Source organism: Zootoca vivipara, chromosome 5, assembly GCF_965207765.1.
Source record: "Zootoca vivipara chromosome 5, rZooViv2.hap1.1, whole genome shotgun sequence".
Classification (NCBI taxonomy): Eukaryota; Metazoa; Chordata; class Lepidosauria; order Squamata; family Lacertidae; genus Zootoca; species Zootoca vivipara.
The window spans coordinates 47621762-47640971 of record NC_142588.1 but is presented as its reverse complement, the minus strand read 5'-3'; the positions used below and the strand labels follow the sequence as shown (position 1 = coordinate 47640971).

The 19210-nt window shown below is 40.6% G+C and overlaps 2 protein-coding genes across 6 annotated transcripts in view; one reads left to right on the top strand and one right to left on the bottom strand.

The window, feature by feature from the left end:
- Positions 1 to 8830, bottom strand: part of CCDC186 (coiled-coil domain containing 186) — a 41881-nt gene extending 33051 nt beyond the window's left edge. Inside the window, exons 1-3 of one of the 5 annotated variants that reach the window (XM_088670550.1) lie at positions 8664 to 8830; positions 8249 to 8342; positions 7475 to 7511 (exon numbers count right to left, since the gene is read on the bottom strand). The gene's annotated coding sequence lies outside the window, so the exon portion shown is untranslated. Of the gene's footprint in view, positions 1 to 599; positions 1447 to 7474; positions 7512 to 8248; positions 8343 to 8663 lie in introns of those variants that run through there. The other 4 variants (XM_035132455.3, XM_088670551.1, XM_035132453.3 and 1 more) reach the window with 4 other exon arrangements.
- An 871-nt stretch (positions 8831 to 9701) lies between these two features.
- TDRD1 (tudor domain containing 1) overlaps positions 9702 to 19210 on the top strand; it is a 34491-nt gene continuing 24982 nt past the window's right edge. Inside the window, exons 1-8 of the mRNA XM_088670548.1 lie at positions 9702 to 9994; positions 12678 to 12981; positions 13206 to 13304; positions 13932 to 13996; positions 14219 to 14339; positions 14969 to 15074; positions 17527 to 17578; positions 18939 to 19040. Of these exons, the coding sequence (XP_088526674.1) occupies positions 12699 to 12981; positions 13206 to 13304; positions 13932 to 13996; positions 14219 to 14339; positions 14969 to 15074; positions 17527 to 17578; positions 18939 to 19040 (828 nt within the window). The 5' untranslated portion in view covers positions 9702 to 9994; positions 12678 to 12698. The remainder of the gene's footprint in view (positions 9995 to 12677; positions 12982 to 13205; positions 13305 to 13931; positions 13997 to 14218; positions 14340 to 14968; positions 15075 to 17526; positions 17579 to 18938; positions 19041 to 19210) is intronic.

Sequence of the window (19210 nt, the reverse complement as noted above, 5' to 3'; positions counted from 1 at the left end):
ATCAAAATATGTTGGTAAATGAAGGACTCCCCAGCCTCCCAGGCTGGATTTAATTTTGCAGCAATAAATAAGAAGTTGCCAAGAGCTCCTCCACACGCAGCTGCTGGGTGACCTTGGGCTATTCACACTTCTTTGAAGTCTCTCAGCCCCACTCACCTCACAGAGTGTTTGTTGTGGGGGAGGAAAGGAAAGGAGAATGTTAGCCGCTTTGAGACTCCTTAGGGCAGTGATAAAGCAGGATATCAAATCCAAACTCTTCTTATGTGAAATCGACAGGACTTGAAATAGAAACAAGATTCTGGTCTGTGCTACCATTTTTACAGCAGCCACCATCCCCAGAATAGAAAAAAATCAAAGCCTGCCCAGCCTTCAAATCCTCTACAATATGTTGCGGGGTGGAAGTAGGGTACTTTAAATGAAGCAATTTGTTTAGATTCCTAGGAATCAGAACCCCAAAACATTGCAAGGAGGTAGAACACGTTTGGTGGATCATCTAATATCAGGTTGAGTCTGGTTGAGTCTGCAAGTTCACATTCTGATTTGTCATAGTTTATAAAGAAACCCAACACCACCCAACAATAATTTATAGTTTCAATTACCTCTGGAAGAGCAGCTTTTGGGTCTTGATGATGGCAATGTCATCAGCAAATAAGCAGGTAAGGTGTTGCCAGCTACCCACTGTGAACCCCTGGATTAATGGATTGTTACGATGATAACTTGAGATGTCTCCAAACCCATAGAGGCCAGAAAGATAGACAAAGCACTTTTCAAGACATATAGTAAGAAGCTTCCTTATGTACACCTGCATATTATTTTTATTTGTTGCTAGTAGAATAGTTTTCTCATTAAATATATATAATTAAGACTTTCCTACAATCCAAATATAAAATCTCTTAAGACAGAACATTAAGCAACTGAGCATAAAACAAATAGCTCATTTCCTCTCTTTCTTAGATGTCTTAAAGTCAAAAAAGCAAAGTAAACAGGATGCTCTATAGCCAGCACTTTATTTTATAGTTGGTATCTTCTAATTCTTGGCAAACAACAAATATTGCTTTGCCGTCACAGAAAGTGATAAAGAAGTGTACAAATAAAATGTTTTTATTCCAGTTAGAAGCCCAAGATCTGTATTATTTTTAGTTTAATAGTATTTGAAGTGTCACCACACAATACTAAAAGAAATAACATTACGCTGTTTAAGTGTAACCTTTGTGTGGACTATTCCTGCTCCCAACAGATAAGTGGGAGCTGCGCCTTGTTAGAAAGGAACAAAGCTTCTATAGCTTATTGTGAAAGTAAAGTTCAAGAGACTGTGCTATAAGGCCTGTTTTAGAAATTTGTTTAAGCTGTCCCTTTAAATGCAATGTTTTCTTTCAAATCAGTTAGTAAAATCAGAAGTCCTTGTAGATATTTAAAAATACAGTATAACTACACTTCAAAAGGACAAGCACATAAACATAATAAATGAAATCAGTGTTATTTCCTTGCCTATTACAGTAGCATGTTAATAGCACTGATCACTCTCTAAACATCTGGTAAAAGATGTATGGGGAAAAACCTTAGAACAAACAGGAACAAGATCTAAAGAAGAAAAAAATTAACATATTTTATAGGGTGGTACTGACAAAATAAAATTTACTGCTAACAAAAGGGGGAGGGGAGGTGTGAAGCTGAGGCAGTACCACACCATTTTATTCAACGTTGCTTACTTTCATCAGTATCTGTTGGTCCCAATTTTGAAAAAAACGCATCAAAGCAAGATAAACAAGCCAGATCACCAATGCAACTTGATAAAGATGAACCCTGATGTACAGAATAAAAAATAGGAGTGGGAATTTTCAATGTCCTTTAGAATTTCTTGGGGCAGAAAAGCAAACACTATAAAGAATTGCCCTTCACACAAATAACTGCCCTTCACAGCACAAATACTGTATGAAAGCTCACGGGCAATCAGCAACTGACTTCTTTTCCTGGCTGAACCTTTCCATTCTCTTTTTAGAAACCTTAATAATTATGCATTCTTAATGGTTGTTTGGGATCTCAATGTCTTTCCTAAAGACTGATCAATTTTCCATAGAGATGTTAACATTTTCCCAGTACTCTAGCCACATTCAGATGTCACATGTACCAAGCTGCCCCCTCCTTACATACTGAAATTATCTCCGGGCCTATCTGGCAAACTAGCCATAACATGGCTCTTAACTGGAGTCGGAGTCATGGTTTGAAGTGGACTTGAAGCTAAACTATGCCTAGTGGTAACCAATTCAGGCATCACACACACACACACACAAAACCCTATGGTTACTACAAACTAGGAAGTGAAGGAGGAGGATGGGCAGGCAAGGAAGATGCTCCCAATATTCAAATCCTGGTCTAAACAGAGCACATGTATTAATAGGAAAATATGTTATTCCACACTGCTTGTTGAATGCCTGTGTCATCAGTAAATAAATAATTCTGGACAGACTACACTTGGCTGTATCTGCTGTCCCTTTGCTATTGCAGAACATGACCTTGCCCAAGTAAGTTCTCCAAGTTCATTCTTCCACCCGCATGCAACACAGCCCACAGACAGCAAACAAAATGCAATACTAAAAATTACCCAAGTTTTAAATTAATAGACAGCCTTTTCTTTACATTCTTATTTTGTTTCATTAAAAAAAAAGGACTAAGGTTGCAAATACTCCATTTTGGTTTTAAGATGAAATGCCTGAAACTATCTAGTGACTGATGCTAAACATCAACAGCAGCTATACACCCTCAGCTCACCTGTAGATTTCTTCGCTTCCAGTATCTCACTACTTTTTCAATATTTAATATTGCTTTCTTAATTTTATTTCCTCCATGAGTCATCCCATAAGACTTTTCCTAGAATGACCTGATCTGCATTCTGTTCTGGATTTGCTTATAGACGATTTCCAAGGTAAAGTTCACTACAGTATACTGCTTAACTACATGGGCTGTATTTTTACCAATCCAATGTTAGGTAATAGTTAACGAAATGGATTAACACCAGGAACAAGTCAACTGAGCATTATATAAAATAGCTGGGAAGGAAAATCTTTGGTAAACTAAAGTTATGCGACCACACAGATCTGTGAATATTTAAGGGTTTGCAATCAGAAATACAGTATGAAATATAACATACAAAGCTGAAAGTCACATTCTTGTTACAAACCAATAATGCATTTTTAAAAAAGTCAGTAGTGGTGTTAGAACATTGCTCATTCTCTATGAAATTTCTCTCTCTTTCCCACTTTCTCTGTCAATCTCTTTCTCTATTGACTGACATAGGGGAAGGCATGAGATCCATGAGAACAGCAAACACAATTATTAGTAGTTACTTTAGCATCCATCTCCTAAATCAATGTGATTGGAGTGCCTTGGAAAACTAATTCACTGTGGTTAGAAAACCTAGACTAGAGGGTCAAAACAATACCCCACCATCTTCACTCAGGTACAGAGCAGTCCCTTTGTCATTTAGGCTGTTGCTGGCTTTTAAACTTATTTTGGCTAGAAATACATATGATGTATCAAGAAAAGTTTTGACCAACGGTCAGCATCCAGTTCTGCTGTCAGTAGTACCTAAGAAGAGGCTGTATCCTTGTGTGTGCAGTATAATGACACCTTTCACCAATGACCTTTGAGATAACACGTTCTTTCACCTACCCAGGTCTTCTTTTCCCCATGAATTTACCCACCACAAAACAGTGAGTTTGTTATTTGCAGAGCCACTGTAGCAATCATTCTGAAATTTAGCAAGCTTTCTCTCCCTCAGAATGGGCAATCGTGTCTGTAAATTGCATCCAATTCTGGCATAAGCTAATTTTCTTTTAAAAGAACAAAAACAAACAAACCTTGGTGCTCTGCACAAAAGCTACTATTTGACAGGCTCAATCCACTCTGGAGGGGCTCCTATGCCTGAAAATTCTATCCATTTCTGGCGAGAGGAAATAAGTTAGTCATGTTTAGATTCCCCATTATAGTACATTGGACAGCCAGAGTGGGGTGGAGGGGTAGGAAGAGCACAGCTTCATTTTTCACATGTCTAATTTGGTCCTGAGTAACTAGTCGAAATAGAAATACACAAAGCAGCTGCAAAATAGATTGGGCTGCTTCCCCAAGGTACAAATAACAAGTCAGATTTTGTGGCTGGTGTACACCTCTAGCAGCTGGGACATTGCCCATTCTGCAGAACACAACTCTCTTATTATGCAGTTTAGGCTCCATGATCCAATACTTTTCAGATTTGCAAGACTGGAAAGAACTGGTTCCCTCCCCCTTCCCTTTTTGCAGGGCTACAAAGGTTAAAGCTTGTTTCTCATCACTGCCCAAGAGCCAACATCAGAAAAGATAGCTAAACCTGCACACCCTTACATGGAAGTAAGTGGCATTGAAGTCTGTGCAACTTCTGAATAGACATGTGTAAGATTGCATTGCACAGCAGGTGTTCAACCCTCTGCTTACTAATAAAGGACAGCACCTCAAAACAAAGGCAGAGTGACTTTTCCTCACCACTCCGTAGCCATAGCCAGTCCTCCACAAAATTGAGAATTAAGGGTCAGGGCTTTCATGGCAGAAGACATCACTTCCTGGCAGGCTTAAGTTCTTGCACCTCTCTTTTTGTATACATAGCCATATTATCAGCTACACCAAGATATTGAAATAACTGGTATCCATTGCTAAATCACATGATAACAAGTAAATCGCCTTCAGTTATTCTACTGACTGTTTGTGGACACAGCATTTCTACTGTTTGTGGACCCAGTAAGTGTTTTGTCAACAAGCATTCCCTTGCAAATGAACAACAAAACCTGCAGTCATCCTCCTTTGCCATGTTCATAAAGCACACTGTAGTATGGTCATTGCTACCAGGTAATCTGCTTCTGAGTATTCTAACTTTGCACATATGGACACCAAGACTGCAATCCTATATGCATTTACTTGGGAGTAAGTACCATTTTCAAAAAAATACACAAGGACATATCAATACATGATACCAAAGTTCCAGTGTTGTAGAAGTACCCAACTGTGTGCTCACAAAGGGGTTGGGCCTTTCTGAAAATTCTAAACAACCAAGTCACAAAGATTTTAAAGAGCTCACAAAGCATCCACTGCCTTCCCCGGTTTCCTAAAGTTCAGGAACTCAGTTTGGGGCAGGGGAAAAGATGTAGGTGCAGGCAGTAGATACTCCGACGTAGACCCTGGCGGAATGTCATTTCTGATCAGGGACTCCTGCAGGAAAATTACAATCTCCACATTATTTCCACAAGGGAAAGCCCTTTGGGGTGTTCTCCTTAGAAGAAATGGTGAATATAGCATTTATTTCCTGCCAAGGATTCTGGGAGCGGAGCATCTGCCAGCATTTCCTCTGCCCCAAAGTAAGTTTCTGGACCTTTGGGAAGGAGATGCCCATAGGATTGATGAGAGTAGCGTTTTGTTTGTTTGGGGTTTCAAGCAAGGATGTTCTTGCCTGATCGTGCTTGAGTCTTTGCTTGAAAACTCATGACACCACTACTTCAATGCTTAGTTCAGGGCACTGATAATGACCGAGAAAGCCCTACATGGCCCATCTCTGTATTTCATTTAAGCTTAAGAGCATCTAGTAACACAATCTTATATTTACCACCCATGCAATAAATCAGAACTAGCATACACAGGCGTTTTCCCTGAACTTTAGAACTTCATTTCCCAGGAAAATCAAAGTCAAAGCATCTTCCAGAAACTGGATTTGTTATTCATGTTTATTTTTGGTAGTTTGGGATAGGCAACATCAGGATTTACAAACTGCAGTCGGGATTTAACTAAAATACGTATCAATGTAGAACATAAATCTAATAAAGGTGGTATTTCTACTGAAAGTATTCTTTACATGGTTATTATCATAAATGATATTTAAGTCTCTACACAGAGCCAAATAATAGCTAGATAGGAAGCAAGGGTGTGGTAGCCTAGTAGAAAAACTCAGAAGCATGTTTCTGATCAGAAACCACTGATTTCTGAGAGGTAACTCTCTTCCATTATTTTTCGCTCCTTTCTGTCAACAGGAGATTTACAGCTCAACATTTAATCCCCATTCATTTCTCATGTTGGGTTATAGCACAGTAAGGGGGTAGCAACCAATCAATCAAGTTCCAAAAGGAACAGGCATTAAAATAGTTTATTGACAAAATAAATTACTATATCCAATCTGCTCCTTTTTTCAATCTAAAAATGGTTGCTTAAAACTGAGAATGTATTTTTAATGTAACAGACATTATGCAGAGATATATTTATTATTCAGACACTTGCCAAAATGCAGTTAACCTGTCAACCTGATCCTATATACATATACATGCATAGCTGCAACAGCTTGAAATAACTACAGCTGTCAGAGGCAAATTAAAAAGAGCTGAGGGCCCTTACACTAAATCCATTTTGAACCCTCAACTGTTTGAGTCCAAGACTCAGCACTGGCCCTCCACTTCCAGCTGGATAAAGCGTGATAAGCAGTAGCGCACAGCTCTTTCTGCAAATACCTACACTATGAGTACTTGGCAGCAACACCTAAAACTTTGTAAATAATAAGTTCTGATCAGTTATGCTCTGGGCACACTGAACCATAGAAAGGCAAAGAATATAGAGAAACAGGCCTGAAATGGCAACAGAGTATTACAGATCACGGCACTGGAATGGTGCAGTAGGTGCTATGAAACATCTTATACACTCATTCCAGATGTTTAAGACCAATCCTAAATACCTTTGTTCTGCCAAGTTTTTGAGGTGAGATTATTATGCTATTTCAGCTATCAATATTGTTGGCTTACTTTTCAGTATTTCTTCTTTACATATCCTTTAATGTTAATAAATGTTGGACTATTTTTGCTATTTTGGGAACCTGCCTTGAATCTCTCTTTTGCCTAGAAAGATGGGAAATAAATATTTTTAAAATAAACAGATCTAGTAGCAGCAGCTCATACCAGCTGGCCTTAGAATCACATCACAGCAAGGCTTTCAAATAACAGTTCTTTTGTTTGCATGGCTCACAACAATTAACAAGTGTACAGATCAAATTTGAAATACAAGACAACCCTAACCTTTACCTAAGCTATGTGGATATTATACATCAATAACCAAGCTCTATATTATATATATATAATGTTATTAACAAAGGGAAAGGCACCCACCCCAAAATGAGAAAAGGCACTTTACTGAAACAAATGCTTCAGTACATAGGATTTTATCTGTCACAAAGTCAGCCCAGGAAGACACTTGTAGCAGCATTAAAATATACAGTGGAAAAACTGTGTGGAATGGTTTTGTGAATGAACTGCTTTCTGGGACCAGGGCCATAATGTAAGTGATCATTCATAATATTGTATGGTTTTACAGGCAATAAGGCCTTCTGGTTTTCCAACATGGAAGCCATAGAGCCCATTGTTAATAGCTCAAAATCAAAGACAATAACAAAGGCTGCAGTCCTATGCACACTTACCTGGCAGTAAATGCCTGTGAATTCAGTAGCATTACTCCTAAACAAACAGGGATATAGAATCAGGCTCTAAATCTCAGGAGGATGATTAGCAAAAACACTTGCTGTGCAATATCTAAAGGCTACTAACTGATAACAGAAGAAAGAAAAAGCAGAAACCAAGATAGAAAAACAGCTTTTCTAGTCTCAATGCTTTGAAGCAGGTACAAACAGCAAGAAACATTTTCCATTGAGAAAAAGGCCCTCAAAAAAGGAGAGAGAAAGCCTCAGATGCAAGCAAATTATGCAGAACAGAAGAGCACAGCAGATGAACCAAGAAGAGCTACGAAGCTTAACTGAATGAAAGTATTGCATTGTTTGCTCCTATACTAACGGTACATTTAGACCAATTCCACATCTCACAATAAACTGACATCAATAAAGCTGAAACCAGTAAATACAATCCCTCCCAAGCTTTGCATGGGACAGAACAATACTTTATTCAGCATCTCTTGTTAATACTGATGTTGTGTACAGTATTCATAAAAGGTGTTACGTTCAGAGAAGAACCACAAGTATTTGAGATCAGAATGTTAAAGGTCCTGAGCAATTTGGCCACCTGACAACTTTTGATGTATAAACAAAAAGCCTACTAGACAGACAAGCTTTCTAATGACAGCTGACACCCACACACCTGTACAAAGGCATCTCTGAAATGTGAACCAGCAGGGGAATTCAGACAGTATGATACACTGATGTGTATGTGTGTGTGTGTGACCTTGAGGGCAAGGTACTCACCTATTATTTCACTTCCTGGTAAAGCATGTACTGTACACCAGTTTTTATTCCAATTTCTAGAGGGGGAACTTCAGTCCATCTTTTAGCTAAAAATCTGGTTAAAAGAAATGAAAAAAAAAAAACCTAACACGGACAGGCAGCCTAGTTTTACTATGCTAAGAAATGTTTCGCAGGGGGGGAGGGAGGAAACATGCCGGGAAGCACCTTAGATTAAGGTTCAGCATCGGGGGCATCGAAACCATTCCAAACTCTAAATAAGCAATTGGGAAACAAAACACATCAAACAAGATCTACTATCCCCACCCCACTCCTCCTGCCTAGTAACAGGTGCTCTCACAAGCTATATCAATCCACATTGCTTGTGTTTCCAAAAAAAATCACGTCTAAACACCCGCCCTGCCAGGATAGCTCTTACCAGTTTGCTAGGAAGCTGGAAACCAGAAGATCTTTGGCGACCGTAGCTGCCCTCCCATTGCTAATAGTAACGAGGGGTCGTCCTTCCCTCCTCCCCTTGTTCCTGCTGCAAGCTCCTAAGAGGAACTGAAAGCTGACACATCAACAAAGATGGCTGCCGCAGACACCAGAGTGGTTTCAGCTGAGAGAGGAGGAGCGGAGGCGGGGCGAGACTTGGTTTATCCGCCTGCAAGGAGGAGGAGAGAGGAGGAAAGAGTGCTCCGGCTCGCGCACCTTGCCTCGCGTTGCCTAACAGCTTGAGTCACAAGAAAGCTGTGCAGCTTTTATTATCTGCCACGGGCGTGCCATTAACAAGAGCAATAGGGAACCGGGAAGGGAAGGGATGGCTCTCCCTGGTACCTGCGCTGAATGCGTCCGTTCAGGTTCCCCCCGCACGGGGTTCAGGGGATTAGAGCTGCTGTTTACTGAGTCAGGCTGCAAAAACTTTCACAGCCCCACCGCAAGAACCGATTGCCTGTTAAATTAAAAAACGATTTTATAGTATAAAAGAGGAGGACGACGATGAGGATGTGTAGCACTGGAGCCTAGTACAAAATCACTGTCATATAATATTCCCCTCGGGTGCGCGCAGTTTGCAACGTGCAAAAGGCGGTCCATAAAACCACCAGGAAACCTAAATGATGACCCTTTGGAAACCTAAATGATGCAGAAAACAGCAGGACAGGACGTGTCGAAGATCCACGACATAAAATGTTTTTAGAACTTCCAATGTGGCGCTTTTTTTTTTTATTAGCCCCTTCGCACCCAGAACAGACGGCCGGATTTGGTCGGTTTGGAAAGCTGCAAAAGATGTGATGCGGCCATGCATGCGTCTGCAAAGCAGAAACGGCGCGAACTGCCTTCCTTCCTAACTTCTCTTAACCCCCCACTTCTGGCTTCTCTCCCCCCCGCCGCCGCCCCCCAAGTCCTTCCCCCTCAGGTTAACCAGAGCGCATTGTCGCCCGCGAGGCAAGCGCATGCGCCCTTGAGATTACGCGGCAGTTTTCGCGAGGGAGGGGAGTGGTGCGAAGCTAGGCATAAAACTTCGGAGGTCGGCGCACGAGGCGCCCGGAGCGGATAGAGAGAGTCGGGGAGGCGTCGTTGGGGGCGCCTCGTCGTGCGCGTTGTTTCTTTACGTGGCGGCAGCGAGCTGAAGCGCGTTTCTAGGCTTCTGGCGGGGTTTTTCATCGAGGAGAAAGGGCTGGGTTTAAAAGACCACCTCGTGGCCTCCAGCAGCTGTCCTCGTCGCTCCGTCTCCGGGAGCGCGGGGCTGGGAGTAGGTAGGCCTCTCAGGTAACGCGCGCAGATGGGGCCCCGCGTGGGTGGGCATCGCTAGGCCCCCTTCAGGGCAGGGTCCGCGGCGGGGTGGGATGGGGAACCTGTAGGTTTCCAGGTACTTCTGGACTCCCAACTCCTGGGCAGCATTGCCCAATGGCAGTGCCGGATTGACGTATAATCTAAACAAGCTATAGATTAGGGCCCCACTCTCTTGGGGGCCCCCAAAAAATTTAAAGGAAAATAACCTGGATGTCCTTTTCCAAAATAGATTTAAAACAAATAAAATAAAACCTACATACAGCAACAGTGTTTGTGTTGTGAAGGCTGCTATGATGTAAGTAATAGGCCCATAAATTACCATAAAGCATATATTCAACACAAAAAACAGCCCAAGGACAGCTGGACATGTAAAGGGCCCCATTACCTTCAGTAGCTTAAAAGGTAAAGTGGTAAAGGGACCCCTGACAGTTAAGTCCAGTCGTGAACGACTCGGGGGTTGTGGCGCTCATCTCGCTTTACAGGCCGAGGGAGCCGGCGTTGACTAATACGCTTCTGGCCAGCATGACTAATCTGCTTCTGGCCCAACGGAACACCGAAACCAGAGCAGCGCATGGAAATGCCGTTTACCTTTCCGCTGGAGCTGTACCTGTTAATCTACTTGCACTTTTTAGCGTGCTTTCGAACTGCTAGGTTGGCAGGAGCTGGGACTGAGCTACGGGAGCTCACCCCGTCTTGGGGATTCGAACCGCCGACCTTCTGATTGGCAAGTCCAAGGCTCAGTGGTTTAGACCACACCACCACCCGTGTCAGTAGCTTAGGGCCTCATTAAACCCAAATCCTGCCCTGTCCAATGGTCAGGGGTCACGGGGAGCTGGGAGTCCAGACGTGGGGAGAGTGCCGGGTTTGTTGTCCCTGGTTTTAACAGTGAACCCACATATGCCTTGCCATTGTTGTTCGCCTCCATGTGTGGCTTGTTTAGTAGTTGATATTATGCCACGATTTTGGTTCACATTTATCTGATTTCACTAAGTCCTGGTGAAATCAGGTAGCTTGCTTCTGAGTTAAAGTGCTTTGGGTCAGTGAGGTGGTATTCAGGTTTTACTCAGGGTAGAACCGCTGAAATTAATGGGCCTGACTTAAGGCACGCTACCCTTACCTGTCGTCCTTGTGAAAAGAGTACTGAGTGATCGAAGTTCACTAAGTTCTACGGCATGCACAAATCCGACTCGCCAGTGTGCATTCTGCACGATGTAAAATGATCAGGTGGTGTTTGGTTAAGGTTAATTTGGAGTGGGCTCATGGAAGTTAATGAACACTACCAAATTAGGTTCATTAATCTCAATGCTCTATGCTGAGTAAGACTTAGTTGCATGCCAGCCAGTTGTTTTAAGACACGTAGAATGAATGGACATTGGAGGGCGATATCTACGGTATGCATTCAGTAGAAGAGTGTTGAGGTGATACATAAGGTTTTCTTTTAAGGGCTTCTATACTGTAAAGGAAAAGAGGGGGGGGGAGATATATTTTCCTGCAGGTAGAAAATAAGAACAGCATGGAAAGGACTCTATTAGCATCGCTCTATAAGTTGCCATTTTTTCTTGCACAGTTTTCTCTTATTTTAAATGAGAAGGGGATTATCCAAAAGCTGTATCTAGTGGGAGGCATTCAAGAACTATATATTGAAATGAAATTATAGTCCCTGCTATCTCGGCTTTTAATGCATTTTCCCACTTGTGTGCAGACCTAGCCGTATACAAGAGGTGGATCGGTGGGGAGTTAGGAGTACATGTACAGCTCATGTAACAGCCAAGCTCTGCTGATGCAATCCATCCTTTCCAGTTAAAGATTAAACTTTTTATTTTTTTGTAAAGTTGATTTGCAGTATCCAGTCACATTGTGGAAGCATCACCTGCATTTCTGCCTATCTGCTGATGACTTTTGTCCAAACTTAGATGAACTGGATTGGTTCATATAAGTCATTTGACAGCTATGGTGTTCATTGTCTTCTCCTTATTAGAAAACAACAGGATAACTGGCTTTATATGCAAGATAGTTTACTGGGAATTGCTGCTAAATGCCACTTTCTCAGCTTCTGCTTTCACTTGTTTCAGCAAGGACATTAACACAGCAATGCATACCTCCTTTGTTCTGGGCTGGTTGGATTGAACTGACTTCCCTGTTCCTCCAGCTGGAACATTGGATCCCAAACCGGTTCCACTGCTGTCACATGACTGCATTAGGCCTGATCCAAGATTGATATGTGCCCCAGTTCCATACTGGTGCAACAATTTGCCTCCCCACCCCTTTTACATCCTTCTGGAATGAGTGGCAGGGTTGCAGTTGTGGCACACTGCTCCATTGAGCCGTCGTGCTACCTGGCTGAGTTCTGGATTGTACCATGAAATATGAGGACATGCCCCAAGGCTTCAGGAGTTCCAGCAGTTTTGTTAAATCCCTAATGTGCTTGTTTGAAGCTAGTGGGAAGACATTAATGCTAAAACTGTTTTTTGTATTTTCTGTAGAATAACTTATTTTATTCCACTTTTATATTTAATTTAAAAAGAATACAGAAAATTGAATGAAAATTTGCTTAGGACATCTTGGTCTTGAATATTTAAAAATTCAATGCATTTTCTTTTAGATGCTAATTGCTTTTTATTCTTTTAATCTTCCTCATTGCTAAACAATAACTTTACAGCTGTCAGGGAATTGTTCTGATATGGATGCACACAGGATGGCACAAAATCGTTCTATAAGGAATGAAGAGCTCAAAATTCAAAATGAATCACTGAAAAGTCCCAGCACAGGTCCCAACTTCAAAAGCTCTTTACATGAAGAAGATAAAACTTCAAAATTCCTCAACAATTTCTCGATTTGTGAGCAGGCTAACATGTTTTTTGAAACTCGTAGCAGTAATTCAAGTGAAAACAGCTATGATGGCTGCCATGGTAGCTTTAACAGACAGAGAACCACATCAGAAATGAATGGAGGGGAACTGAGAGGTAGGAAAATACCTCGTTTTAAAATAGTTTTAATACCTTTAATCTTGTGTGTTGCTTTTGCAATTTCACTTATAGTACTTAAATTGTTTTATTGCTTTCTTTTTGAAACCTTTGGAAATGGAAATGGCTAGTAGTTGTTCCAATTGTGCACTTCCTCAGTTTTAAAATGTATTATATAATAAATGCTTTTCTTCAATAAACATTTTTGTGCTGTGTTTTTACAGTTTTTGTATCGTATGAGCAGTCTCAAGTCATTCCTCGGTCGTTTACCACCCACCACCCACCCACCCAGGCTCCAGTGTTGAAGCTCAGCTGTGCAGAAGGTTAGGTTTTCTTTGATTAGAAAATCAACCATTACTTGCTGATTAACTGCAACAAGTTAGTAAATATTAAAGGAAGTATGAAGAAGAAGGGAAGTTAGATGTATATGCAAGAAGATTTATTGTCAGAACTTAGGAGGTTACTTTTTGTTAATTTTGTATTTTTGTAACAAATGATGTAAACACATAGTTTTGTTTTGTTGGTGTCTAAGCAAAATAAGGGGGGGGGAATCAACCATTACTATAAATGAAAATTTGGAAGCTTATCAAATCACTTCTCTGCAAGTGTTAAGAACAATGAGTAGCTAATACTTAACCATAATCTTGCAGTTGCCTTCTTGAGTTCTGCTTACATATGGGCAGCTTTAAATTATCGCATTATGAGCTTGCTTAGGAATAGTCTACCAACCTTAGGTGGTGGTTAATGTAAATGTTTCATGATTAAGCATTGATTTCATGCTGTGCAATATTGTACTTTGTAAGTCCATCTGAATTCAGCGTAACTTCTAATTCTGCATCGCATGCAACTCCACCTGGTTGTCAAGAACCATCCAACTGGGTTAATTGTATATCCCCTTCTACTACTGGAAACACTAGGTCATATCTAAACATTTCTATTCTATATTGTAGGGAAATCAGAAGCCATGAATGGCGCCAGTACCTTCCTACCATCCTCAGCAAATGAAATAAATCCTGTGAGTTTGCAAGATTTGAGTCTGAATTTTCCTCTGCATGTGTCCTTTAATGCCAATGTTATTTTCAGCTTCCTTTGTTAACCCTGATAGTACTTGTGTTTTCCCTTGTTGATGTGACAATAGGATTTGGTGGGGCCGGTTCCATTTCTGCTATTTATGTGGCAGTATTTTACTATTTTAAGGCATATAAGTTGCTCAAACAATTCTAAATGTATATTACAGGTGCATGCTTCAGCCTTACAACATGCAAAGCAGAGAAGACTACAAAGCTCTCCTGACAATACTTTATCCACAGGCTGTGAACAATTACATCGGTCCACATGCCATTTTTGTAGAATGTTTGGTAGGTTTTTGTTATCTAATCTGTGATAGAGCAGTGCAAACTCTTACCTTGCAAACTTTTTAAAAAATAATTGAAGTTATGATTTTTTTTTATTATAAATTGGAAAGTGAACTCAAGTGTCAGTTGAAGCCTGTGTCCTTCATCTACCATAAACTTACTTAGTGATCTTAGACAAGCCATCATTTCTCAACCACAACTGAAACATCTGAACAAAAATTGTGAATTATGTATGAATGATTACTTGGCAACTGTGTGTAGAGTGCTTTGGATACTGTAAGTAAGATGCTTGAATGAACTTAATTTGCGTACAAATAAAAATTAACCATACTTATATTTAATATTTTACCTCAGAAATATCTAAATGTAAGGGTACCTTATCCATGTTGATTAACATCTTACATTTTTCCATGTCAAAGGAGGGGGGAATTGATGTTTTCAAAATGATGCCAATGGATAATAAAGATTTTCAAACCTAGAGGCTTAGTATTACATAATTTTACTATGTGCAGTTGACTTTAAAGACCACCAGTTTAATGGGAACACAGAAGAAAATCTTGGATACTGAATCAGAAATTGCTGATTACATACTGTAATGTCAACACTTTGTGTTGCTGTTTTAATCTCTTTAGGGTCCTTGAGATGCACACGGTGTAAGCAGATATATTACTGTTCGGTGGAGTGTCAAAGGAAAGACTGGCAAATGCATAGTGCTGTCTGTAAGCTAGTTCAACATAAGTAAGTTTATAGGTTAAATGAATCTTCCCTCTGATAACTGGATTTGTATCTATTTCCCTATAGACATCTGATTGGCTACTAGACAGGCTGGACTAGATGGGCATTTGGTCTGATCCAGCAGGGCTGCTCTTGTTTATATAGCTCCCGTTAGTGGTCATTTGTATATTTAAGCAGACCTCTGCTCATATTTTAGATGAATACATAGGTTCACATTCAGATCATGATGCTCAAGCACTTTGTGTGCATTAGCATGTACATTTAGGGCCACCACGGATTTTATGTGACTAAATGCAAGGGACTACAGCATGATCTTGCAACTTAAGCTATCTCACAGGTTTGTTTTGGTGATAAAATGGGAAATAACTCATGTTATTTGCAGCATCTTGAGGTCCTTGGAAGAAAGCCCAGGTCTCAATTCGATATTATTTAGTTATTTATGTTATGTTTTTTATTCTGTTTATACACCACCCTTTATCAAAAGTTCCCAGGGCAGTGTATAACATTAAGAACACATTTTATGGAGCACCAATAATAATAAAAATAATAAAAAGCATAATAGCAGACACCATAATAATAGAAATCATAATAATAAAATGTTCATAATAGCAGTACTCCCCACCTCACCACCATGGCTTTAATAGGCCATAGATTATTTAATGGCTAAAGGCCTGGGTAAGGTGAATGTTTTTGCTTGGTGCCTAAAGACATGTAATGATGGCGCCAGGCAAGCCTCTCTTAGGAGCATTCCACAGTCGGGGAGCCACCACTTAAGATATACAGTATACTGCAAAGGGCTGTAGAATTACAAGTGAGATCTGCAGCAAAATGTTGGGGTGGTTATGTTTGGGTTTTAGTTACTCTACTCGCTTTTCTTCCCCACCCACAGCAGTCCACATTCAACACATACTCAGTCTTCATTGGACTAGTTTCTAGGGTAGTCTCCCTTTTAGGGTCCTCCCCTCTTTTGTACTTCTCCCCCCTGCAGAATTTACCCTCTCTTCTGATACTTCCCGCATATGCATGGCTCTTTTGGCTGTGTCAATAATAGCACTCAGAAAATTGAATCAGATGTTATAGCAGGGGTCCCCAAACTTACCTGGCTTTGGGCCAGTGCCTGCAGAGCCGATTGCGCAGCGGGCCGAAGGGCGGGGAGCGCACAGGAATGCACGCTTTGTGTGCATGTGCATGGGCCTCCTCAGACAAGTGCACAAGCCATTTCCGGTGCTTTTTCAGGCCCAGAAGTGGGCAGCTGTGCTGGTAAGAGCAGGCAGTGGGGATCGTCACGGTTGTTGCGGGCCGGATAAAAGAGGCTTTCGGGCCGTATGTGGCCCCCGGGCCATAGTTTGGGGGCCCTGTGTTATAGGATGATTGTAATTCTGTAGTGATGAAGAGTTTTAGCAAGTATCCTCTAAATTCTGGTTACTGTTGTGTAGCTAAGTATGCAGTATTGCATTTCTGAATATGTAGTCATTTATTTATTTATTTATTTATTTTGGAATTTGAGGTTGTATGTTGTCCCCAAAGAATGGAAGTGAAAATTGCTACGACCGTGTTTGAATATAACATTCTTAGAATGAATGTTGAGCCATTCTCTTTCCTCACCTTGTATCACACCACCTTCAGCACTACCATCCCAGCCCATGTCCCATTAAGTCAAAAACAGTGTTAGAAACAGATATGAAAACTAGGAGCTAAATGGCACCTTAAACCTAGGTTATGGGCGCAACAACGGAATGTCTAGGCACACTTTTTAAATAAGAATACAAAGCTGAAAATGAAGAAATATTAAAATATTTCTGAAGTATTATATACATTTTTCACATGGTCTAGTCCTTCCCCTGCCCATCCCCCTAATATTCTTAAGAGAGTCTCTTCCCCAGTCTTCAGAGAGTAGCTGGAAGTGGGGAGGCAGAAAAAGGTCTTCCTTTCCTTCTACTCTGCTGTTTTAATCTGAAATCTTAGGCGCAGTATTGCACCCTGAACTCAGAAGCTGCTCGTGTTAATGAAATACCCTGTCACAAAGTGCGCCTAGAACAATGGGAGTTTTGAACACTGGTCACAAATGGAAAACCTAGTTTACAAACAGAGTCAAACTGTGTCTTAAGAAGGGTTAATAAACTAGAGTCCCCACTAAGCATAATGAGAAACTGGTTTAAACAGACCAGGATTGAGGCACCAAGCCAGCATGCAAATGGAGTGGGTAGTGTACAGTTAAAATGCTCATTCTACCTTAATAAAGAGTTACGGTAATTCAACCAGAGATATTAGGCCTAAAAAGGCCTTCAGTGTTTACTGATAAGTAAATCGTAAAGGGCTTTATAAACTGGCTCTACTTTATGTCTCTTCAGCAACATATAAATGCTTACTGCTTTAAGTGGGTTAATTTTGAGTGTATTCAGGACTGCTTGACCTTTACAGAACAATTATACTAATGAACAGAATTCATTTTTAGTGCAGATAAAGTTGAAGATAATACAAAATCTTTGGATGAAATCAAGAAAAAGGTATGACTAGAGTTGTTCGCTTGTGTGGTTGGAGAGAGGGCATTATTACCATGTGCGGGTACCATGTGTGTATCAAATAGTATATTTTGGTCAGCAGTACAGTGAATTATTGGCATTAGAGAACTTGAAGCTGCTTAAGCGATCTTCTGTCACCCTGCAGTGATAAACTGGAATCCAGAGAACCATGAGATTGCCTCCACATTGTGCAGTGAGCTTACAGTATTTTTGTTCCATTTCCGCTATAGTGCCTCCCCTTGTGTCTAAAAAACCTCTTTCTTATAAGGGTTATGGACCTCTGAACAGCATTCAAAGAGGCACAAACAACTCCTTTTGCAATTAAATTTATTCCAAGTTCTGTTAGAAGAAAGCATTTTAAGTGCAATCACTTGGTTGTTTTGAATCCTAACCAATAACACTCAGTTCAACCTTCACTTGGGAGCTGGTCACTCCACTCATTCTTGTGATACCTTCCCTACTTCTAGAGAAAATTGGAACACCCCACATCTTTATCAATATAGCAGTTACTGCACATTGCAAAATGATGTGGCTACAGTGAATAGGCACTGTGTCCTATGGAAGTGTGCAGGGAATGAATTTTAACTACACGACGGCTATCCAGCTAATGAGTGCCTAATTGCAAACATTTTCTTGGTTGTCTTTTCTGCTTTAGCTTCAACTCTCACTGCCTTTTCTCTATTGATAAGAATTTTAAATACGATAAATTCCTTTCTTTCCCACTTTATGCAAACTCCTTATTGTTTTCTGAGCAGCCTCTCAATTCTTGTCATTTTAAAATGACAAGAAGTATATTCTGCTGTTCTTGCTGAAGCTGTTGCCTCTTATAACAGGTGAATAGTACTACATTTGTGGTATCTCAAAATACCATTTATTCTGTTCTGTAAAAGTACTGTGTGGGTGACATGACCATCAAGACACGTAATGACTTTAATATTTCTACTATAGTCTTCAATATTACCCTTGACTTCGGTCCTTCTTACACTGCAGTCCAAACTTCCCTTGCCAGTGGGGTTTCAGTGTCAGTGGGCCACTCCCTGAAAATTTATTTAGGGGACTATATCATGGAGAGCTGATTGATATAAAGTGGAACTTCCTGAAATTCAGCTGAAGTCTGTCTGACTGGTAGAGCTCTGCATGCGATCTAATACTCAGGAGGGTTCTCCAACTTCTGGATATAGATTGCAAGGGGGGGAAGGAGCGAACAGGAATCATTACTTCCATTAACTTTCATTAAGTTACCTTCTTCTTTACATGATTTAAGTATTTTAGATCACTGAAACAGGTTAATACAGTATTTGCATATTCTGCTTAGTAAGCAAGCAAAATAATTTGTTTACAATAGGAAAATTTATCTATGAATACCAGCAAAACAGAAGAGCAGGGCAAGAAAACTGTGTATTCTGATCTGACTACACTGGAGCTGAAGAAAAATATGAAAATAGTGGTAAGTTCTGCTTTCAACCCGCTGTTTTGTTCTGTGTCTATTCTGCCCTCCCTATCCTGCCCACCCCTACACCACAAGCTGGCAAACAACAAAGTGTGTGTGTGTGTGAGAGAGAGAGTGTGTGCATGTGTGTGTGTGAGAGAGAGAATATATTGCTTAAATAACACAGT